Source organism: Lytechinus variegatus, chromosome 2, assembly GCF_018143015.1.
Source record: "Lytechinus variegatus isolate NC3 chromosome 2, Lvar_3.0, whole genome shotgun sequence".
Taxonomy (NCBI): Eukaryota; Metazoa; Echinodermata; class Echinoidea; order Temnopleuroida; family Toxopneustidae; genus Lytechinus; species Lytechinus variegatus.
The window spans coordinates 62,562,211-62,584,214 of record NC_054741.1 but is presented as its reverse complement, the minus strand read 5'-3'; the positions used below and the strand labels follow the sequence as shown (position 1 = coordinate 62,584,214).

The following is a 22,004-nucleotide window of genomic DNA, read 5'->3' as shown; positions in this document are numbered from 1 at the left end:
TACAAATCTTGCTCAGTAGGCTGATTTGTAGCTTAAAATAACAAGTTTTGAAGTCAATACACAAAACATACTTCAGCTCGGACATCGAGTTTTCATTATTTGTTTGATTTACATTTTTTTTAAAGTGCTCTGTAAAATGTCCGTTTTATGGTGTGAATATCAACATTTTCATTCTTGAGCTGTGCGCTCGCATTATTTGATTTGCCAAGTAGGCCTTCCTATTGTTCTTGTGTATTCCATTCTAAAAATATCCCTTTTCACGTATGATTATTAAAAACAAATGCCTATCGGTGCGCTGGTGAGTTATACGCATAACTCTATATTAATTCTATAACAAACTACTTAAAATCCCCTTTTATAACAGTGCACATTGTATCAAAAATATCGGCTCGCGATTTGCGCTCTCATTAATATCAACCTATGAATCCTATACATGAATACAAAAATGCTTAAAATAATCAGTCAGGTCTCAACGTTAACAAAGTTCATGCACTCATTAGGATTATCAGATTAATGAATATAACAAAATGTTCATGATTTCCTAATAACTAAATTTCATTTTTTTCAGAAAGGAATATCGACAAGTTTCATATTGCGCTAAGGATGTTCTTAGGCCTAGAATGTCCCGGTCCAAGGTCAAAATGATAATAAAAATATTAGCTCGAGCTTCGCGCTTGCATCATTTATAAATTGCTATCCATATCCTCTTAACAATTTCCCTACACAGTGCTTTAAACAGTGCTTAAATTTACCCTTTTGATACCGGAATATCAAATATTTTCAGCTCGCACTTCGCGCTCGGATTATTGATTTTCATTATAAAAAAATGAAATGTATTCAGAATGCCCATGCAAATTCTGTCTAACTCTAAAACATGCGCACGCACGTTAATGATACGCAGCTTGATCTTTATTCAAAACGTGCTATAATAATATCAAGTTTCTGATCAAAATATCAAAAATTTTCTGCTCGCGCTTTGCGCTCGCATTATCATTACAGGAAGATACCAAAATTACTCATCCTTTTTCATGATACGTGAATAGAGTGTCCCATTTTTAGGACAGAAATCTCTTTTTTTCTGCTCGCGCTTCGCGTTCGCATCAATTGTTTGGTTAGATACCTAGTCGGATATGAAACTTTCGGTGTTCCTAATTACTAAAGTATGGTGCAGAAGTGAACAAGAAACAATGTTTTGACTTTGAAGATGGCGCTCTTTATCATAGTACCAGAGGGTGAAATGTATCATAGACCTAAATTATGGAAGAAGAAGGAGAAGAAGAAAGAAAATAATTCTAGGCCTATGTCAAAATTCAAAGCTAGGGTCTAATATTTCTTCAATATTTCCTCCCTGTGATCCTTGTGGATATACTGGGCGTGGTCGCGTTTAGTGTTTTTCCTTTTGGGGGGTTTTAACTATTTTTTTATTTCTTCTACTCCTTTTCCTCCTCCTCCTCCTCCTCCTTCTTCTTCTTCTTCTTCTTCTTTTTCTTCTTCTTCTTCTTTTTTTTCTTCTTCTTCTTCTTCAGTGTGGAGGATTGAACCAACAACCGAGAAACAAATTGCATGGCTAAATTAGACTGAAGAAAAAATGGACGAAGATGTATAGGCCTTAGACATGTCATTTCCTATGATTGATTAGTTTATTCTCCTTCCCCTACTCGTTTTTTTTTTTTTTGGGGGGGGGTGGGGTGAGGTTAAAGTGCCTTATATCCCCCACGCATTTTTATCATTTGGGAAAACCGCCACCTGCTGCCATCTCTTCCAGTGCACCTTCTGCAATCGACCCACTTTTTCATGATGACAGAAGGGGAAACATAATTTTTTTTTAAAGGGGATTTTCATCCCCCCCCCCCCCACCGGCTCACCCTCTAGCCATCTTCCATTTTCCATAACTTCTTTTTGTCCTATGTTGTCTCTGGACGAATTGAAATCGGTCATGAGATTTTTTTTCATTAATTAATTATTTTTTATTCCATTCCTTTTCATTTCTCTTGAATATGTGTCATCGTTATCTTTTATTTATTTTATTATTATTTGTGTGTGTGTGTTCGTTGTTCTAAATCTTTGAGCTAATGAGGGCGTTTTCAGAAATCCGATAAAATTGCAGTGCCGAATATAATAAATATCGAAAGCTCGCTCAACTACCTACGAATTCAGCGAAGTTTCTTTTGTTGGAGAATAAATACCGGTCTGTTAAACGTTGATTTACAGATGATGGTGTAAATTGGGAAATAATAAGAAACGATGGATAGGGCTGGAGAAGGACCTCTTTTGAGTATTCAGCAAGTTTTCCAGGTACGTACCGGTACTGAAATATAACGATGGTTTATTTTTTCATCAAATGTTGTCCTTTGTTCCGATCCGTTTTCGGACGGAGTGCCGAAGGACGTCTTGCGGGTAGGTCGGGGTGGTATGATGTAGGATGGGGGTCCCGTTGCGTGCGTTGTCCGGGCACTTTGAAGATAGAAAATATGTTTTGTTCTGGATTTTCTCAAAATTATTAGATTAAATAGGGAAATTAATTGTGAATATTCGTGCTTTGTAATTGTCTGATATTACTTTTCAGTTGTTCAATGAAATGTTGCAATTGATCACAAAGAAGACAAAGTCCCGACCTAAATTTACCATCTGTGACTAGTGTGAATGAAGCTGAAGACAAGTCTTGTCTGGACAGGACAAATATCAAACAACCCATCTAATCTGGACAGTTACTTAGACATAGTGACAGACCTAACAACTGTTTAACTGTCTATTGTTAGATCTAGATGTTGGCATGGATCTGTATAACTCGAACCGTATGTAACTGCCACCAAGTTATTTACACAAAGTCAGAAGATCCAACGTTTAGACGGATGTTGAAAGTTTATTTCCAAACAGTGCCGTGAAACTGTAACAAACATTGAACAATTAAAACAATTACTTTCATATCGAATATGTACATTGCAATAACATATCTTTTCCAATTAAACATATATTAATCAAGTCTTATTAAATTACTCTTTTAGTGAAATTTCCTCAACTATGACATTTCAAACAAGACATATACGATCATATAACATTTCAAACAATAATTCTTAACTAATTCTCATCATTCATAACCAAATGTCATGTCACTAAGTTTCAAGTACAATTACGTAATTTAAACAAAAGCACATCAATATCAACCAAGTTCCGAAACATAAATATCCATCATATTCCACAATCGTTAGAATAATATTACATGAAAATAAAGAATTGATTAATAATTTATATCAGCAATATCATGAATAAAACTTCTTTCGATCCAACTCACCTCGTTGGCTGGACATAAATAACGTTTGCATGGCAGTAATGTTAAAACAGATTTTGCAGAGGAGCCGTAAACAAAGGTCTCCTTCTATAGGTCAAATAACAGCAAAGTGACAAAATCAAGAAAATAGTTATTTTGGGTTGTCATGGCACTTTGCGCGCATTGATATCATAAAAATATAATCAAGAAAAATATGTTTTATAATTACACTGAATTGGCAAGTTAGACCGAAAAGTGTTGGAAAATATAAACTACTATTATACACAAGAATTATGATCCAATTCGTTCGATTAACAATTTAAATAATGTAAAAACAAAGAATTATCTTTAATTATCGGAAGAATCACTGGTAAAGAGACTTAAAACTAATTAGCGCAGCGCGTAGACAATAAAGTAAAAAACGCGCATCCACAAGGGGCGCGGGAAGCTGCCAACATGAGATTGGGGGCAGCCACACTCCCACCCAAAAATCTTCTTTGATTTTTTTTTTCTTTGTTTTTTGTTTTGAATATTATATATATGTATAGATACACACATAATATCCAGAATGTGAATAAAACACATTAAAGTACAATCAATAGCAAAAAATATAATCACCATAAATATCAGGTAAGAAATCTCTTACACAAGTCACTCAAAGATAGGCAAATAAAAAGGGTTGTCTCTATGTAAATATGTATATATATATATATAACAACCATAAGACAAAATGATATCAGTGAAAGAGTCAAAGGGGTAAACTTAGTCGGAGTTAGGGACTAAGGAGATCAGCTTGTGGACAGGTCTTTCAAGCACAGTTCTCTTTTGGAGAGGTTTTCCATTCTTGTCTAAGTCCGGAGTTGCCTTGAGAAGTTTAACTCGACGAACGAAGCCATCATCGCTTACGAAAGTCTGAACAACCTTGGCTATACTCCAGTGTGTTCTACAAAGACCATCGTCTTGTAGCATGACTATGTCATTTACCTCGAAGTTTCGCTGTTGTTTTGGCCAGGTCTTCCTGGTTTGGAGGGTGTGAAGATACTCTTTCTTCCAACGAATCCAAAAGAGATCTGTTAAGTATTGCACACGTCTCCATCTTTTTGAGAGATAGAGGTCTTCTCTCTCAAATTTTCCTGGTGGGGGCATCACAATACCTGACTTCATGGTCAAGACATTATTCGGAGTCAAGGGGAGTGGACCATCCGCACATTCCAGATCTTCAACTGTCAATGGCCTGCTATTGATGATAGCCATAGCTTCGTACAGGAACGTTCGAAGAGAGGATGTATTTAGTTGAGTTCCTGACTGTTCTAGTATTCCATCGAGAACATTTCTGACATTCCTGATTTGTCGTTCCCAGATTCCTCCCATGTGACTTGAAGAAGGAGGGTTCATCTTGAATTCGCAGTCAAGTTTCAGTAATTGAGTGGCAACGCGATCTCCATCTAATTCACGGAGGCCTTTTTTCAATTCATGCTTGGCTCCAATGAAGTTAGATCCTTGATCACAGCGAATGAGGCGAACATTTCCCCGGATAGCAATGAAACATCTTAGTCCATTGAGAAATGCATCGGTGGACAGATCGTCTAGCATTTCGATATGTACGGCCCTCATAGCCATACAGGTAAGAATGAGCCCATATCGCTTTATCTCCTTTCTTCCTTCCTTGATAGTAAAGGGACCAAAACAGTCAAGTCCACAGTAGGTGAAAGGAGGAGAAGGCTCTACTCTATCCTGAGGTAGATCGGCCATCTTTTGTCCTCTTGGCTTGCCTCGGGATTTGATACAGATTACACACTTGCTGATTAGAGATGAGACAATACTCCTGCAACCAATGATCCAATATCCACTGGAACGAATGGCATTGATGGTCAGATTTCTTCCTTGATGTGCAGTTCTTTGATGATAGTGCAAGGCAACGAGGTTGGATAGATGGCTTCGCTTTGGTAGGATGATAGGATGTTTTGCACCATACATCATCTCGGCCTTTTTTAACCGACCTCCCACCCGTAGAAGATTGTCATTATCAAGGAAAGGGTCAAGCTGCTTCAATGAGTTGGACTTTGAACCGACTGAGGGATCTGACTTGATTTGCTTCCTTTCTTCACGAAATGCTTCTTTCCTTCGAGCATCTTCTTCCATCTCGAGGCGTTCTAACACCATCTGGCATTCATTCTGGCGCTTGTGAGCAGCAAGTTTCTCTTGCAATGCTGCCGCTTCAGCTACTACAACTGCCCTTTTTGAAGAAATTGTAGACATTTTCGACATCTTAGACGCAGCAGACTTCTTTGAAACAGAGGGTGCTTCAATGAATGTTTCCCGTCGTGATTCAGAAACGGCAACCACAATTTTTGAAATTGTGTCTACAATAATTGGGGAAAGCTCATCTAAATGCTTGGCTATGTCCTCATTCACACCGCCTTGAATTTCTTCAAGTTCACTTGCAACTTTTTGCAGAGAATCGAATCTTGCAGAAATATCAGATTTCCGCAGAGAAAGTTCATTTTCGTTGATGGGGACTGAAGAGAGCAATCTATCAGTGTCCTTTAGGGTTGTTAGCAGGTCAAGGTGTTCTGAATAAAATTTGCCCTGCAACTCATCATCTTTCTTTTGCATGATTGCTTTTTCTGTTAGTTTCTTTATGCGAGCAGAACGGCGCATATTCTCTACAGACATGCTATCTATGTCTACATGAATATCCATGCTACCGATGAGGGCATTAATTCAATAATCAACTTGCTGAATCACAACATATATTGTATATATTCTTCATAAAAAAAGCATAGAAATTCCAAATGGACAATATATAGTTACATCTGACTTCTCAACATAGAAATGGAAATTGTTGAATCATATAGCAAAGATTGAAATTTAGCTTCCGCAAAATAATCTGGAGTTAAATTGCAAGTAACAGATACTCCATCAAACTTCAAAATTGAGAAGATACATTCAAATAATTTCTCGGCAAAATATCTCAAAGACCGAAATATGAATTTAGAAAATATAATGAGATATATGAATTATATCAATCATTTGCAAACTGATGAAAAGAAATAAATAAAATGGTATGACTTACTGAAGACGAATCATGATACGATCGACTTACATGTAGATGCAATAAAATAAAATTAGTCCGGTTGTAACTCTTGCTTCAGTTCGTTGTTTGTCTACTTCAATTAATTGTTATAATTCTAAGCCTATAGTTCTAGTTCTCGTTCATTGGTTCTTTGACATCTTTAAAGTTCTGGGTTGCGTTGTAGATCTAGATGTGTTTCCAAGGTTTTGAAGCCGTCACTCAGTTGCCGAATATCCCGCGATGCGCCTTAACCGATGGCTTGAAGGGACCGAATGCACTGGTTGACATCGAATGGCTAAGCTTGATACATCTACACGATCATCTAAGCATACCGGTACTTGTTGGACAGGATTCAATGTCCATCGAGTTTCACTGTAACTGCCACCAAGTTATTTACACAAAGTCAGAAGATCCAACGTTTAGACGGATGTTGAAAGTTTATTTCCAAACAGTGCCGTGAAACTGTAACAAACATTGAACAATTAAAACAATTACTTTCATATCGAATATGTACATTGCAATAACATATCTTTTCCAATTAAACATATATTAATCAAGTCTTATTAAATTACTCTTTTAGTGAAATTTCCTCAACTATGACATTTCAAACAAGACATATACGATCATATAACATTTCAAACAATAATTCTTAACTAATTCTCATCATTCATAACCAAATGTCATGTCACTAAGTTTCAAGTACAATTACGTAATTTAAACAAAAGCACATCAATATCAACCAAGTTCCGAAACATAAATATCCATCATATTCCACAATCGTTAGAATAATATTACATGAAAATAAAGAATTGATTAATAATTTATATCAGCAATATCATGAATAAAACTTCTTTCGATCCAACTCACCTCGTTGGCTGGACATAAATAACGTTTGCATGGCAGTAATGTTAAAACAGATTTTGCAGAGGAGCCGTAAACAAAGGTCTCCTTCTATAGGTCAAATAACAGCAAAGTGACAAAATCAAGAAAATAGTTATTTTGGGTTGTCATGGCACTTTGCGCGCATTGATATCATAAAAATATAATCAAGAAAAATATGTTTTATAATTACACTGAATTGGCAAGTTAGACCGAAAAGTGTTGGAAAATATAAACTACTATTATACACAAGAATTATGATCCAATTCGTTCGATTAACAATTTAAATAATGTAAAAACAAAGAATTATCTTTAATTATCGGAAGAATCACTGGTAAAGAGACTTAAAACTAATTAGCGCAGCGCGTAGACAATAAAGTAAAAAACGCGCATCCACAAGGGGCGCGGGAAGCTGCCAACATGAGATTGGGGGCAGCCACACCGTATAACTCTGTCTAAACGCACTGGTTCATTGCTAACACCCTGCCTGTGGGGAATCTAGAGGTAGGACTATGGTATGCCAATGTTGTACAGAGCACAAACTTTAAAAAATTATTAAAATATCACTTTTGTGACCAAAATTACTAATTTCCATACAGTTGCAATTTATTTTTCACTAGTAATTGGGAATATTTTTTTCATTCACCAGAGCGCTCAAAAACTTGAATTTTGCGCATATATTTGTGTACGCCCTCTATTGGTGGAAAGTAATATGGCAAGAAAATTTTCATTTTTTGGTCTCTATTTTTAATTAAGAAAAAAGGATTTAAAGAATCAAATTTAAATAAGAGCCAAGTTGTATGAATAATAGATGTAATGGAAACTGTCAGTGTAAAAAAATCAAGCATTTGCACCAAAGAAAAAAGAGAAAATAAGCCAAACATTGCCACCCTTATTTTGCAACCCATGGAGATATAACTGAGAACAAGGTTATATTATAACCTTGTTCATTGAATGAGTGTGTAAACGTGTGTGTGTGTGTGTCATGTCTTGTGTTGTCTTGTCTTTCCAGTTGTCATGGTTGTTGCCCCAAAGCCAAAGGGCCCAATTCACTCGAGCCATGTTAGTTACCGACGCGCACAGAAAAAAACTAGCTTAAATTAGTGATGTTCGTGTAGACTTCACTACCGCTACACTATGCTACACCCCCGGGGGGGGGGGGGGGCACTCGGTATATAATGTATAGTGGGTATTAGACAGGAATAACCGTCGTTTCTGGGGATTTATTCAACAATTTCTGACATTTTACTACAATCCCCATTCACCGACGGCAATGTGCCTGCATGTGTAATCTGGTCCGACAAATCGGCGGACGGGTTTTGTCCAGATTTTTTACTTCTTTTAGATTCTAAATGACATTATATTATCTTGGACGAAGGTCCACTATTTTCGTTAGACTCTAATCTTTCTATTGATACTATATACATTTTATAATATTTCGAAAATATACGTTACCGATGAGTTATTCCCCGGGTTATTCCTTATTTTTTTACTTTCTGCCGGAGAGGAAAATATGGCAGCCGTCAACGAGTTGTGCTTTTATCAAGGCTTTCCGATTAAATTTTCGATATCTTGGCCAATCAATGCGAGCGACAAGTTCCGAACGCACATCAATATGTCCAAGCGCAGCGCAAAGCAGCGGCACAAATCGCGATAGGTAGCGACTGGTAAATACGTCTGTAATGATGATGACGTCATCCAAGATGGCAACTTACGTTGACCAACGAAAGGATCGAAGATGACGATGTTTCGATCATCATTTCAAAAGAATTAGCGGTAACTGAGGTCTAAGGTACGATATTTCTGAATTTTAAACATTTTTCCTAAATATGGATGTGATTTCTTTTTCATAATAATTTTATGTACAAAAAAACGATCGGAAAATCGGGTTTCCGCTGTTAGATCTAACGTTACTGCTAAAATACGTTGTCTGTACGTACCGGCCTCCAAGCTTTTCAGTCTTGTATTGGTGAGTGAGCCAACGCAGTTCAGCGGAACAACCAAAATACAGAGACTGAAGCTTTTGGTCTAAGTGGGTATGTGCCGTGGAGGGGACCCCCATTTTTACGCTCCAATTTCCTTTCCAAGGCATAGCATTTTTGTCTTATTGGGAAGAAGAACAAAGAAAGCCGCTCAAAGGCATAGCATTTACTTCTTATCGAGAGAAAAAAAATCTGTTTCAAAGCTTCACATATTTTTCGTTACGCCGTTCCTATCGCATTGATCTGCTACAATGAGCTGCAATTTTAGTGAAAAGCGACAGCAGAACGCTGTCCTACCATCGCCTCAGCTCTCTGCGAGCGCACCCGGCGGAGACCGCGCTAGCTGCATCATGCACGCATGTTCCATAGGGATGCATACGCACTCGCACGCTGGCGATCTGTTCCAAGGACCCCCATTTACACAAACATTTTTCGTTCCAAAGCCCGTTCCGAGGACCCTCCTTTTTACAATAAGCCCGCTCCAAGGCCCCCGTTTTTTGTCTTGCCCGCGGCACACCCCCACCACTTTTTTGGTTGAGTGCCCCCCCCCCCCCCCCCCCCCGGGGCTACACCTACCCAAACATCAAGGTCCAAAACTCGCTCTGATACTCTGAATGACAAAGGTGGGTTTTTATGGGGGAAAACATAAAATTCATGCAACATCACAATCTTTAAAAACAATGAAAACTTATATTCTTACTTTTCACAAAGTTTCACTTCTTTTCCATGCTTCTATCAGTCTCAAAACTAGTGATCATTTAGAGCCAGTAACATTTTCCTCACACAGGACAACGGAGAAAATTGGAATATTTCATATTATCAAATAAAAAAGAAATAGTGAGTGAGTGATGTCATCAGTCCCCTCATTTGCACACTGACCAGGATGTGAATATAACTGTTTTTTGAAATTAAGTGAAACTTAGAAATGTCATAACTTTCTTATTTTATATCCAATTTTGATGAAATTTTCAGTGTTATGCTTGATAGATTTTTCTCTTTTTATTCAAATCAACTTTTTGTTGAGATGGACTTTTCCTTTTTTAGATAGTGAAAATGTGTAATTATTATAAATGTGTAATGTGCTTTAGTGTATCACATTTTTACTCGCTGCCAAGATCCTTTTGCAGTAAATGTAAAGAAAATTTGATACCAAAATGCTTTGCAAAAGTCTCTGATATTGGATATAGTAGGTCCCCTATCTCGCATTAGAACACTTATATAATATTGACTGGCCTTGAGGGGAACATCAAATATGTCGCCTGCAACAGAATCATATTGGCCCGAGTCTTTAGACAAGGGCAATATGGTTCTTTTAAGGGTGACATATTTGATGTTTCCCGAAAGAAAAGCCAGTCAATAGGCTGTACAATGTGTAATTCAAGCTATTGTTTGGAGCAATTTATATGCCTGTTTGCTTATCACTACTTGTGATTTCAGGTTATTCACAACGTGTGTGTGTGTATTTGAGTTTTGTCAGACGTGTATCAATCAGATATGATTATTTACGTCTGGGACCGACCTTTAACGTCACCATCCGAAAGACGTGACCAGGGCTCGAACCTCTGCATCAATTTGTAACTTCCCCACAGCTTGGATTACAGGCGCACGCCACAACGCCCAGTGAAGTAACCCTTAATAATTAGTGAAGTAACCTTTAATAATTAGTAATTATTACATCAAGTAATTGTTACCTTGCAGTCGCACATCATGCATGGCGCGCACACACGCATACACTCAATGCGTAGAAATCTTGCGCTTGGGTTACGTTCGTGTATACACTGGTCGCGCATTATCTACAATGCGTTGGTTTATAAACTGGTTCCAGCCAGATTTCTGAAATTAGCAATCGAAATCGGCTCCTGCGAATTAGCAGAAATATGGCCAATAATGCCCTCTGTTTTGAACAGGATTCCTACATGAATGGGCAAAGCCCGGGGAGGGCAACATGGCAAATTTTTACCTCGTTGGTCTCGGATTGAAAGTAGCGAGCATAATATGACTTTTATTTATCTCCTAAAATGACTTGTAAAGGTAATTAATTATCTCCCATATTGACTGTGTACCTCTACTGTACAATGTATACATGTATATTTTGAAAATTTGGACAAGAAATTTTCTTTGCATGATTATACATGTAGGACCCCTTTAAAATCTGGCAGCAATCTCGAGAGATGTTTAGAGAATATGGCAGAATTTTCTTTTTAGTGAGTCTTATGTGATATTTTCTTTTGAGGTAATGGTGAATTTACCCCAAATTGAGAGTAAGACCATCTGTTTTTTTTATATTCAAATTTAAATGAATTGAGTATCTTTTAAAGTCCCAATGTCATACACTGATTGGAAGCAAGAGTAGTCCAGAGGCACGATTAAAAGAAAGCAATCCATTCCGCTGGCAAAGAATTTTATTCAAAGGTATTAACGTGGGTTTGAAACTGAACTCTGACTTATATTGTAGAATAGGGGTTTTCAATTGGTTTTGTTGGAGTGCCATATTTGTAATTCTGTTTCTGCTACTAATAATGTGTAGTGAGCAAAGCCTAACACAGTGGGTCCAGGGGCCTTATGATAGGGTCCCTGAGGAGCAGACCCCTCTCCCCCCCCCCCCCAACTTTTACATATGAGGCCTTTTTTTCATCCCAAAACTATTATAATGTAAACAACATAAATATAGATGTAATAAAATATATAAAAATCTTGTGTCTTGATAAACTCACTTTATTCAGATTGATCATGTATTTCCCTGAAGTCAAACCACTACACCATTAAAACCAATGAATTTTGCTTTATTGTGTATTTGTTGTCTGTGTATGCACAATTCTCGCGAGAGTGTCAGACAGACCTGGTTGTCAAAATTGAGTCAGAAATGATCTCTTGTACAGACTGAACTTTTGGATCAAAATGTGTACCTAATGTATAATATCACAATTATGAATTCCAGTCAGGTACAATGTTTTGTTTGTGTTTTTGAGTGAGCAATGTTTAATATGCAAATAATGTTTTGTTTGCATTGTACGATAATCTGTGTGATATACCAATCTGGTCAAGGTTTTTATTAGAATACCGCATTCTTAGTCAATGGAAATCAGTATCTACTTGACATTGAAATGAATTTAGTTTTTAAAGACCTATTGCTAAACTTAAAAAAAAATCTAGTCATTAACTGTCCTTAATTGATTTAATTTGATTTTAGTGTCTAGAGTGATTTTTAAATCATAATTGTTCCCTGTGAGATTATGGAATCACCCATCTACATACAAAATCCTGAAGAAAATTACTATAGTTTTCTGTGAGTGATATGTACTGCACATAGGAATACATGTGCTGGTATCCGACTATCAGACTATTAGTAATTATTTCTGAAAAATAAGAAGAATATTGATTGTTCCATGTAAATTACTGATTTCTACATTGTAAGGTTTAGTTTTTTATGTTGACCTACATATGGAAATTCTTTGAAAATACTGTTTTCCTCTTCAAAATACTGATTTTTAGCTTTTACAATATTACTAAAACATTCTTGTTCAGGTTGGCAGCTTTCATGAGGTACAAATGCTTGTCTTAATCACTGCAGTTGTTTATTTTAATTTTTTTGGTTTTGTTTTAAGAAATAATTGGACATGTGAGGGGCCATCCATTGCAGAAAATGTCTTATGGTATTCCCCTGGGGGGGGCACTCAGTATATTATGCATAGTGGGTATGTGCCGCGGAGGGGACCCCCATTTTTACACCCAAATTTCTGTTCTAAGGCATAGCATTTTTCTCTTATTGAGAAAAAAAAACAAAGAAAGCCGCTCCAAGGCATAGCATTTTGTTCTTATCGAGAAAAAAGAAGAAAGAAATCTGCTCCAAAGCAGCTTCACATATTTTTCGTTACGCCGTTCCAGTCGCATTGATCTGCAATTTTGGTGAAAAGCGGCCGTCGAGCGCTGTCCGACATTGTCTCTGCGCTAGCGCACCCGGCGGAGGCCGCGCTAGCTGCATCATGCACACATGCCCGTTCCATAGGGGTGCATACGCACGTACTCACATGCTGGCGATCCGTTCCAAGGACCCCCGTTTTCACAAAATTGTAGTTCCGAAGCCTGTTCCAAGGACCCTCCTTTTTACAATAGTCCTGCTCCAAGGCCCCCGTTTTTTGTCTCGCCCGCGGCACACCCCTGCTACTTTTTGGGTCGAGTGTCTTCTAAACAGAAATATTGTTGAGTGTAAACTAGGCGGAGTATATGTGTAGATGTACCTCTTATGCCGTCAGAAGCCAATTTGTCTACTTTCGTCTTGTTAATTCATCTCCAACTTCTCCCATTCTTCACAGCTCTCATCTTATGGAGTCAAATCAGGGCAAGTAACATTCCCTCGAGTGACGGCGTCATCACATCGATGGATCTGCTGCCGTCACACCAGCAAGAAGAAGAAGAGAGACAACTGCGTGACGGCCATCAATCTGACGCGCCGGACGCCACGCGCGCTCACTTGGCCATGTTCAGCGGATTCAGCCATGATGAATCCTCGCAAACCGTGGCTTGCTCTCAAAGGTAAATCCACATTTGAAATTTATCCGGTTTTCGTTATGCATAGCTTTATAGTGATTAATCCTACATGTACACAGGATTTAAAATACTTCTTCTCACTTGAAAAGTTATTTATATTAATGGTATGGCATCAAAATATTGACAAGACCTTATCATGCCTTATAAACCAGCTTGTAGCCTTGATCACACCAGTATCTTCTTAAGACTCCGAAAACATGTGTAGCATATGGTGTGTGAGCTGTCTCTGCCTCAGCACCTTCTCTCTGGAATAATTTGCCATTGAATTTACCGGTGGTATTATATCTTCACTGGAGACTTGCAAATCTAAACTTAAGTCTCATCTTTTCTAACAGTATTAGTTATGGCACTTTGACACTCATCCAAACTCTCTTTTCTTTCTCTTTCTTGTGCGGCTCAGAATAGAGATAGATGGGGCTATATAAATTCCTATTATTATAATTATTACATCAGATTTTCACTATGTGAAAATGATTATGTATTGTACAATATTTTATCCAATTAATAATGAAATATATCTCCAATGATTAATTGATATCTCTATTAAAGCGTTGGGGTCTAGGCACTGGTTTAATTAATTGGGTTATTTAGAACTATTTACTATTTTATCAATACAAAACATAATTATAATTTGTGAATAAGACAACAAAATCATGGCAATTTTCACAGACCCAAGGGAAGCAAAGCTTATTAAAGGGCCCTTCAAATTCATCATATCAGAAGGTACAGATTATTAAACAAAGAAATGCAATTATTGAATTGCTTGCGTTGAAAAGGAAATCTTAATCAAAATGTCAAAATTAGTAATTTAGTAGACGGAGCAGTTGTATCAAACCTAATTACATATAGCAAACTATTACTCTGTGCTCGTGGGATGACATTCACTATTCTAAAAATCTGTGTACCCTAAAAGATCCTTATTGCATAATACATGTACATGTACATACATGTTATGCATTAATCTGAAAATCAAAAAGGTTAATCCGAACAGTTAATGTGTATTCCAATGGTTTGTTAATCCAACAATGAAGTAAAGTTTGTTCATTTTGTTGAGTATGAAAGAATAATCTCAGTTGAATTCTGTTTTTTTTTCACCACTTGCTTTGTCATTTTGTAAAAACAAAAATAAAATCAACATGCAATAATTGCAATAATAATTTTTGCAACCTTAAAAAGAAGTACAGGGATGTACATGTATGTGTATTTTGATTTTCATTGGAGTCCACAATAATTTTTGCCAACCTTCAGTTCCTCATATACATGTACATGTAAACAATTCAAAAAATTATACTTGTAGCTGTGTGCAAACTGCAAAGTAACAGAACTTCAACATAAAAATTCTGTACTTTCGCCATGAGTTTAGATAGTGGAGTTTGTGCTTGTGAATTATTGTTTACCAAGCAGATAGATCTACATGTACAAATATTTTGTTTGAATTTCCAAAATAATACAATAACATGTATTTGTCTCAATTCTGCTGAAAATCACATGAACAGCAGAAAGAAGTGAATGTGCATAAAAAATGTCAGCCTGGTTCATTGTACAGTATACATTTTTTACTATTTGGGTATCTGGAGAGCATTTGCAGTGTAAAATAAAATATTCCTAAAACTGAACAGGGAACAAAATGAATCATTTTGAGTTTGAAATTCACGAGTTTTGATAGTGAAAAAAAAGCTTTAGTTATTATTCAAAACCATTTCTGAACTCATGGGATTGGCTTAAAGATTAAGCATATAATCTTCATCTACAGCTATCTGGTATCAAATGCCTAAATTTGTAAGAAATGTGTTTGTCAAAGAACATTTAAAAAAATGAAAACATTACTGAGGGTAACATCCTCAAATGAAAAATTCAAATATTTACAAAGAATTAGGGGATGAAACAAAATATTTAATTTACTTCACTTTTGTAAGATTTGAAAGTTTGATGATCATACACCACTGCATGTATGTAATTCACATTATTGAACCTCTACCAAAGCTTTAGGCAGGTTTTTGACAGGAGTTTCCCTTTTATATACAGCAGTGTACCTTTCACAAACGAACATGCAGGATACATGTAATTGCGTACATTGTAAATCAACGTATTAAACTTCATTCTAATCTAAATGCAAATTAAATTGTTATCGTGTTTGTGTGAGATTTCAAGTAGCCTTGCCTGTTACGCAACTCTCCATACTGGTTGGCTGATGACTAAGACAGGAAAGCTCTCAATTAAAGCACTGCCGGCTGATTCTACGTTCATTAATTACCTCATGTCGCAGTTCGTCAATATGACGGAGCGATATTCAGCAATAGTTATTGATTGGTGATTTTCATACATGTACGCTTGGTATTCATATTAAACTGAATTCAATGAACATATGTGTGGACATAATCAAATTAAAAAATGAAAACAAAAAAAATCTATATTAAAGCTCATATGCTCACAAGACTGACAAGATATAAAAAAAATTCAGGAAACCATTTTTGATAATAAAGAGATATCCTGTGAAATTCCCATCTCAAAACAAAATCAACAAAGTCTCAGTAGGCCTGCAGTACATGTACGTACAAAGTGGAAGCAGTCCCATTACATACATGTACAATGTAGATACACTGTACAGCGTGTCTGTCTGCCAGGACCATATGTGTACTGCAGCTACTAGTACTAAGTAGTTGTGTTCATATTCATATCACATGTTCTATTTAATAATTTGGTCATGATTATTCTTGATTCAAATGATTAATGAATTATAAAGCATGAATTATCAAATTCTACCACAGCAAACTTGCTGTTCATAAAATAAAATCAGCTCTCAAATGTTGTTGCATTCTGAAAATTGTCAAAACACACAGGTCTCAGGTGGCAAACAGGGATGTATACCAGTGGCAGTAGTGTTATCAAAATAGGACACCGTTCTCATTAATACTTTCTTAAACTGGTTTACTGGAAACCGGTTCAGGAAACCTGTTTGGAGGATCGTTTTGGTAGCATTCCCATTTGATCACCGGAAAGTGGTTTTCAAAACCATCTGTAAAGCGGTCTTGTTGGGAACACTCTCAGTGGGATGACATGTTTTGTGCGAAATTCGAAACCGCAACGTTGACATTCTACACACAGTGTGTAGAATAGCGCACACAAAATGTGCGAGGATTGCTTCCCGAAGAGCGGTTATGTCCTCAATACGCTAAAACCAGTTTAACGAGGCAATGCGATCTTCAAAACTACATCGCGAGGTTTTTTTGAACTGGTGTAGAAGATTGCTTCCAAGACTGCTTTGATCGTTCTCATTCCACGTTAAACTAGTTTCCACTAAAACTGATTTCTAGTAAATGATTTTTAGGATCATGGTAGTGAGAATGGTGTCTAGGTCACATTTTCTCACAAACATGACAGCCTTCATCCTTGCATGCAATTGATGCATGGAGGCCTTGGCAAAGGTTTAGTGTGCACACAACTGTGACGATGACCTCTACTAAATAGTGCACAAGACCACATAACTCCCAACAGTATCATCTATGACAAGACAGAGTACAGTAGCTTTAAGATGGGAGAGAGATGTTTGTCACTCTCTGGCTGCATCTAGTCGCCACTTTTTACCATAGAAACATGGTTTTTTAAATTGTTATTAAACTGGTATGGTTGTGTTATGTGATTTTTTACTCCCAATTATATACCGGTATTCCATTCCAATTTCAAGCAAGTTCAATATTTTCAAATTTCTAAATAATAATTTTTAAAATGGTACATAAACACATGTACAAATACATGTACATGTACATATAGTTTCTGAACGACTGGCAAATTATCAGAATATATCATTTTTCAAACACTAAGGCAAGAGTTAAAATATGCATAAAAATTAAGGAAACATGAGCATACAGTAATATCAAATAACATCAGTATTTTTAATATTAGGAATTAAGGAATTCATCATCGCTTTGCCCCCTGAGTGCAAAGCATTACAAATTCACCGTGGAGAGATCAGGGATATACTGAGCATATGTTCAAGACAATTTAATATGTCAATAATTTTAAAGTTTGAGTATGTAGTTTCGTAGGACTACTTAATTTATTTATTTTTTTTTTTTGGGGGGGGGTTCATCAACAAAAACTATGTACACTAAACATGCATGCTTCATGCATACATGTACTTATACATTGTAGCTATTGGCGATTAAAGCCAATTAAGATATAAACCTGGTTAGCAGTGTGTTTATTAATAGTCATGTTAGATTGTATGACTATGTGAAGTGTTCCATCAGTTAGACAGTAATGAGATTGTGGCCTTGTTCACACAATAATCTTTTACATACATGTACATGTATATGTACATGTAGGCCTACATGTACATGTACCTCAGTATTCTGGGAATTTTAATCTCCTTTAGATGTCTACATACTGTACATGTACATGACTGTAGTTTTATATTGTGATACTTGTACATGTACAATGTGAGCTATTCTTCTGCTGCAAGTACAGGTACATGTAAAGTTGATGTAATCCAATTGCATCGCATTAGCTATATTTTTTTGTCATTCATATTCTATGCTAGTCAGATTACATGTAATAGATTAAGATTTTTTTTTAAATTCAAATTTCAATCATAGTTTTACCTTCTCCTTTTGCAATTATGTGAATGTGCATTACTGCTACATGTATGCACTGTATACTATGTACTATACTGTAGTTCATCATAGCATGTAGGCCTATGTACATGGAGAGAGAGAGTAGTCCTGGGAGGGGGTTTAGATGATTTGAAATCCCTGACTATCTGTCATATCCTGTTCTAAATTTACCCTACACGTAGTGCTTCTGCCTACCCCTTTTGCAATGCAAGGTTACTGGATAGTTGAAATCCTCTGTATGCTGGGTGTAAAATGAGTACAAATATCAAGGAACAGAGGATATATTTTTGCAGGTCGTTGAATAATATTCGTGATCATCAGAATACTGTATGTGCCAAACACTTTCACAGCATTTCAGAAGCAAAAATAGTGCAAAACATACAAGTTTGCTTTGTAAATAAATACATGTATGTCCCTGTAATAAAACAGTTACAATGTGTGAAGAAAGTGGCTTAAATTTCATTTTTTCCCTTTAGATCTAAAAATTCATCATGTCACAGTTTGATCTGTAAGAGTAATCCTTGAAAGTTGCAATTCCATATTAAAAATGATCAACTTTTTGTTCATGTACATTGTATGTCCGACCCCCCTATTTCTCAAGTCTAACTCCACTTCATAAACTGACCAAGTCATGGTGCTTTGAGAACATTACAGACTGTCAAAAGAACAAGAAATCAGAGACAGAAAATTTCATGAAGGTCCCACATGTAGCGGGTAGCACTCACATATGGAATTGCCCATTTGTTAAAAAGTTGGTTTCAAACTTTCAATGCAAAAATTTTGAATTTTGTGAACAAAATCATACAATGCCAATACATGCATGTATAGTCAATCAGATGACAATAAAATCAAATTGGAAAATACATTGTAATATTGTAGTGAGTGAATCTATACATGTATGTGAATTGATAAACATATGTCAGGAAATAGTTTAGGCTCTGATTTTGTTTGAGAAATAAAAAAGTGAAATTCTAGCTAACTTTTTGAATTATATGTATTAACCGTACTTTTTCAACCTTATTTTTTGTATACGTGTAGCCGGTAGGTGCTTATCTCCATTTCCGCCACACAGGATGTTTGCAATTAGCAAAGCTTTGCTATTACGGACAATGGCACCAATTACTAAATGTTCCAATATTTTTTGCGCTTGTAAAATTTGCAGCCGATTGGTGATTCGCGAAATCCGCGAAAATAAAACCCCTGGAAAATACAGCTTATACAGTATTAGGGATTTTGGCCCTTACAAGTGCATTACTCATTTACTGTACATAGAAAAAGAAACCAGAAAACCAGATTATGCATTATCCCTTCAGCAAAATTGCACAACTTTATAAAAGTTGGAATTCAATCAATTAATAGGCTGTTACAGGTTTAAAACAAAAACTAGAGAAATAAATACGATATACTGTAGAAAAACCAGAAAACAGAATTTTGCAGTGATATCTCTTCAGCGATTGTACAACTTTAAACTTTCTGCCAGATATTATAGATTTAAGGGGCAGAAATGTAAAATGCTAATAAATAAGCTTTAAGAAGTAAAAGAGGATCAAAACTTCATGGTCATTGAGTAATATGAAAGAAAAAAGAATCATTGCCACCAAATTTGTTTGGTTTTCAAGAATCAAATATCCAAAGTGCACTTGACTGTACATGTAGGCTACCTTCAAAGGCAGAAACAAATGAAAATTGTAATATGTCATCTTGGTTGTGAGAGCCTGAAGCAATGATATCCATGTGATCTTGTTAGTGTTGTGAAATATAATCTTTTCTACACGATCTTATCTGATGTAAGTACAAGACCATGCCAAGATTGCCTGAGGTATAGTATAGAGTGTAGCCACTAAAGATACAAAAATATTTCTCTCGCACATTCTCTGTCATAGCATCTGTGCAATACTGTTCTGTGACTATGCAAATTTCCTATATATTTCTGTATTTAGGCCTATGTGTATTATTACCTCATAAATTTGTACTTTTGCAGCTTTTATTCATTACCTGCTGCATACAGGTTTTGTAAAGTACAGTGCCATATTTTGTATTTATCTGGCAGGGAGCAATTTTATGGTTGTATTTGTATGATAGATTTTTTTGTTACTGTATGTACAGTATCTTTTAATGTTGTAGGCCTATTTTACTTACAAAATTTCATGTAGCAGAAAAGTCTGTAACTTAAAGTTGAATTTGAGAAATGGAATTATTTCCAATCTTGTCCAAAAGTGGGGAAAATAAAGGAGAGCATCTTTAAAGCCATTTTGCCCTAAGCAATGAGAAATCATGAATTTAATTTACCGTACTTCATGTCATAAAATTTGGAGAGTGAGTGCATTACTTTCTATAAAGGGTGTAATTTACACCAATGTTTTAACATCTAATGAAGATTTGTCTAGTGGTAGGTTTGATACAAACTGAAATTCTGGGGGTATTTTCAACACATGTTTGGCTGCATTCAATAAATTACTGTTGCACTCTAAGCAATTTTTCTATCAGACATAAAAAAATGCAAACATGAGGCGGTGCTGCACCATCCCAAGTTTGTTCAATCTCGAGATTTTAGCCCGATCGGCCCTCTTCGCGATTAATCTAGAGATTCAAGAAACCCCGTCTCCACCATCGCAAGAAGAGCGATTCCTGCTCGAGCGAGGCATCAATGCATTATGGTCTGACGCCGTGAATGAATAATCCCGAGTGCGTCTGCACCTACGAATTAGCGCGATAATTTGTAAAATAGCGCGTTATTATCCCAAGTTGACTTGGGATTGCAATCTGGAGACTAATCCTATGAACTAGCGCGATAATTGCGTCTCCATTGCAAATAATCTCGAGATTGTTCAGATCGGCATAATTTGGCGGATCAGAAATAGCGCGCTAATTTGAAAACTCGGGATGGTGCAGACGGCCCTATGGAGAGATGACAAAGTATGTCCGTTTGAATTAAAGCGATTCTGCCGAACTGTGGTCATTGAATAAATAAGTAAAGACAATGCTCTCGAGATCTCATTTGATTCTGCTGTGGACCCTTCCCAGTTTTGACATACATCATGTGCACTCCCAATTTGTGTGTTGGATGAATTATGTTTAAAAGGACTTGCTGGCTTTGAGATGTGAGCTATAGAGGAGTATGGATTGATAATGACCGTTTTCTTTTTTTTTTTTGCAGCAACAGCTAGTACAGTGATATTGGGACAGGGCGTCATGCAAGGGGGAACCCTTAAAGGACATGTTCGCCCCAACAAAACGTTGATTTGATTAAAAAGAGAAAAATCCAACAAGCATAACACTGAAAATGTCATCAGATTCGGATGTACATGTAAATTAAATTAATAAAGCTACAAAATTTGAAAGTTTCGCTTAATTTTACAAAACAGTTACATGTAGTTACGTTTGCACATCCTGGTTGGTATGCAAATGAAGAGACTGATGATGCAATCCACTCACTATTTTGTATTTTATTATATGAATTATGAAATATTCTAATTTTCTTCTCGTCAAGTGAAACAAAGATTAATTACTCCCTGAACATATGGAATTGGCATTGTTTTAATACTAATTTTCTACGTTCAGTCAAATTGGTCCTTACATGTATTTTCAGATCTGTAAAATATGAAATATTCTATATAATTCAAACAATAAAAATCAAA

The 22,004-nt window shown here is 36.2% G+C and overlaps 1 protein-coding gene across 1 annotated transcript in view; it reads left to right on the top strand.

Annotated features, from left to right (window-relative positions):
• The first annotated feature begins 2,125 nt into the window (after nt 1-2,125).
• Nucleotides 2,126-22,004, top strand: part of LOC121408577 (clathrin heavy chain 1-like) — a 41,832-nt gene continuing 21,953 nt past the window's right edge. Inside the window, exons 1-2 of the mRNA XM_041600090.1 lie at nt 2,126-2,295; nt 13,519-13,738. Coding sequence (XP_041456024.1) covers nt 2,245-2,295; nt 13,519-13,738 — 271 coding nt within the window. The 5' untranslated portion in view covers nt 2,126-2,244. The remainder of the gene's footprint in view (nt 2,296-13,518; nt 13,739-22,004) is intronic.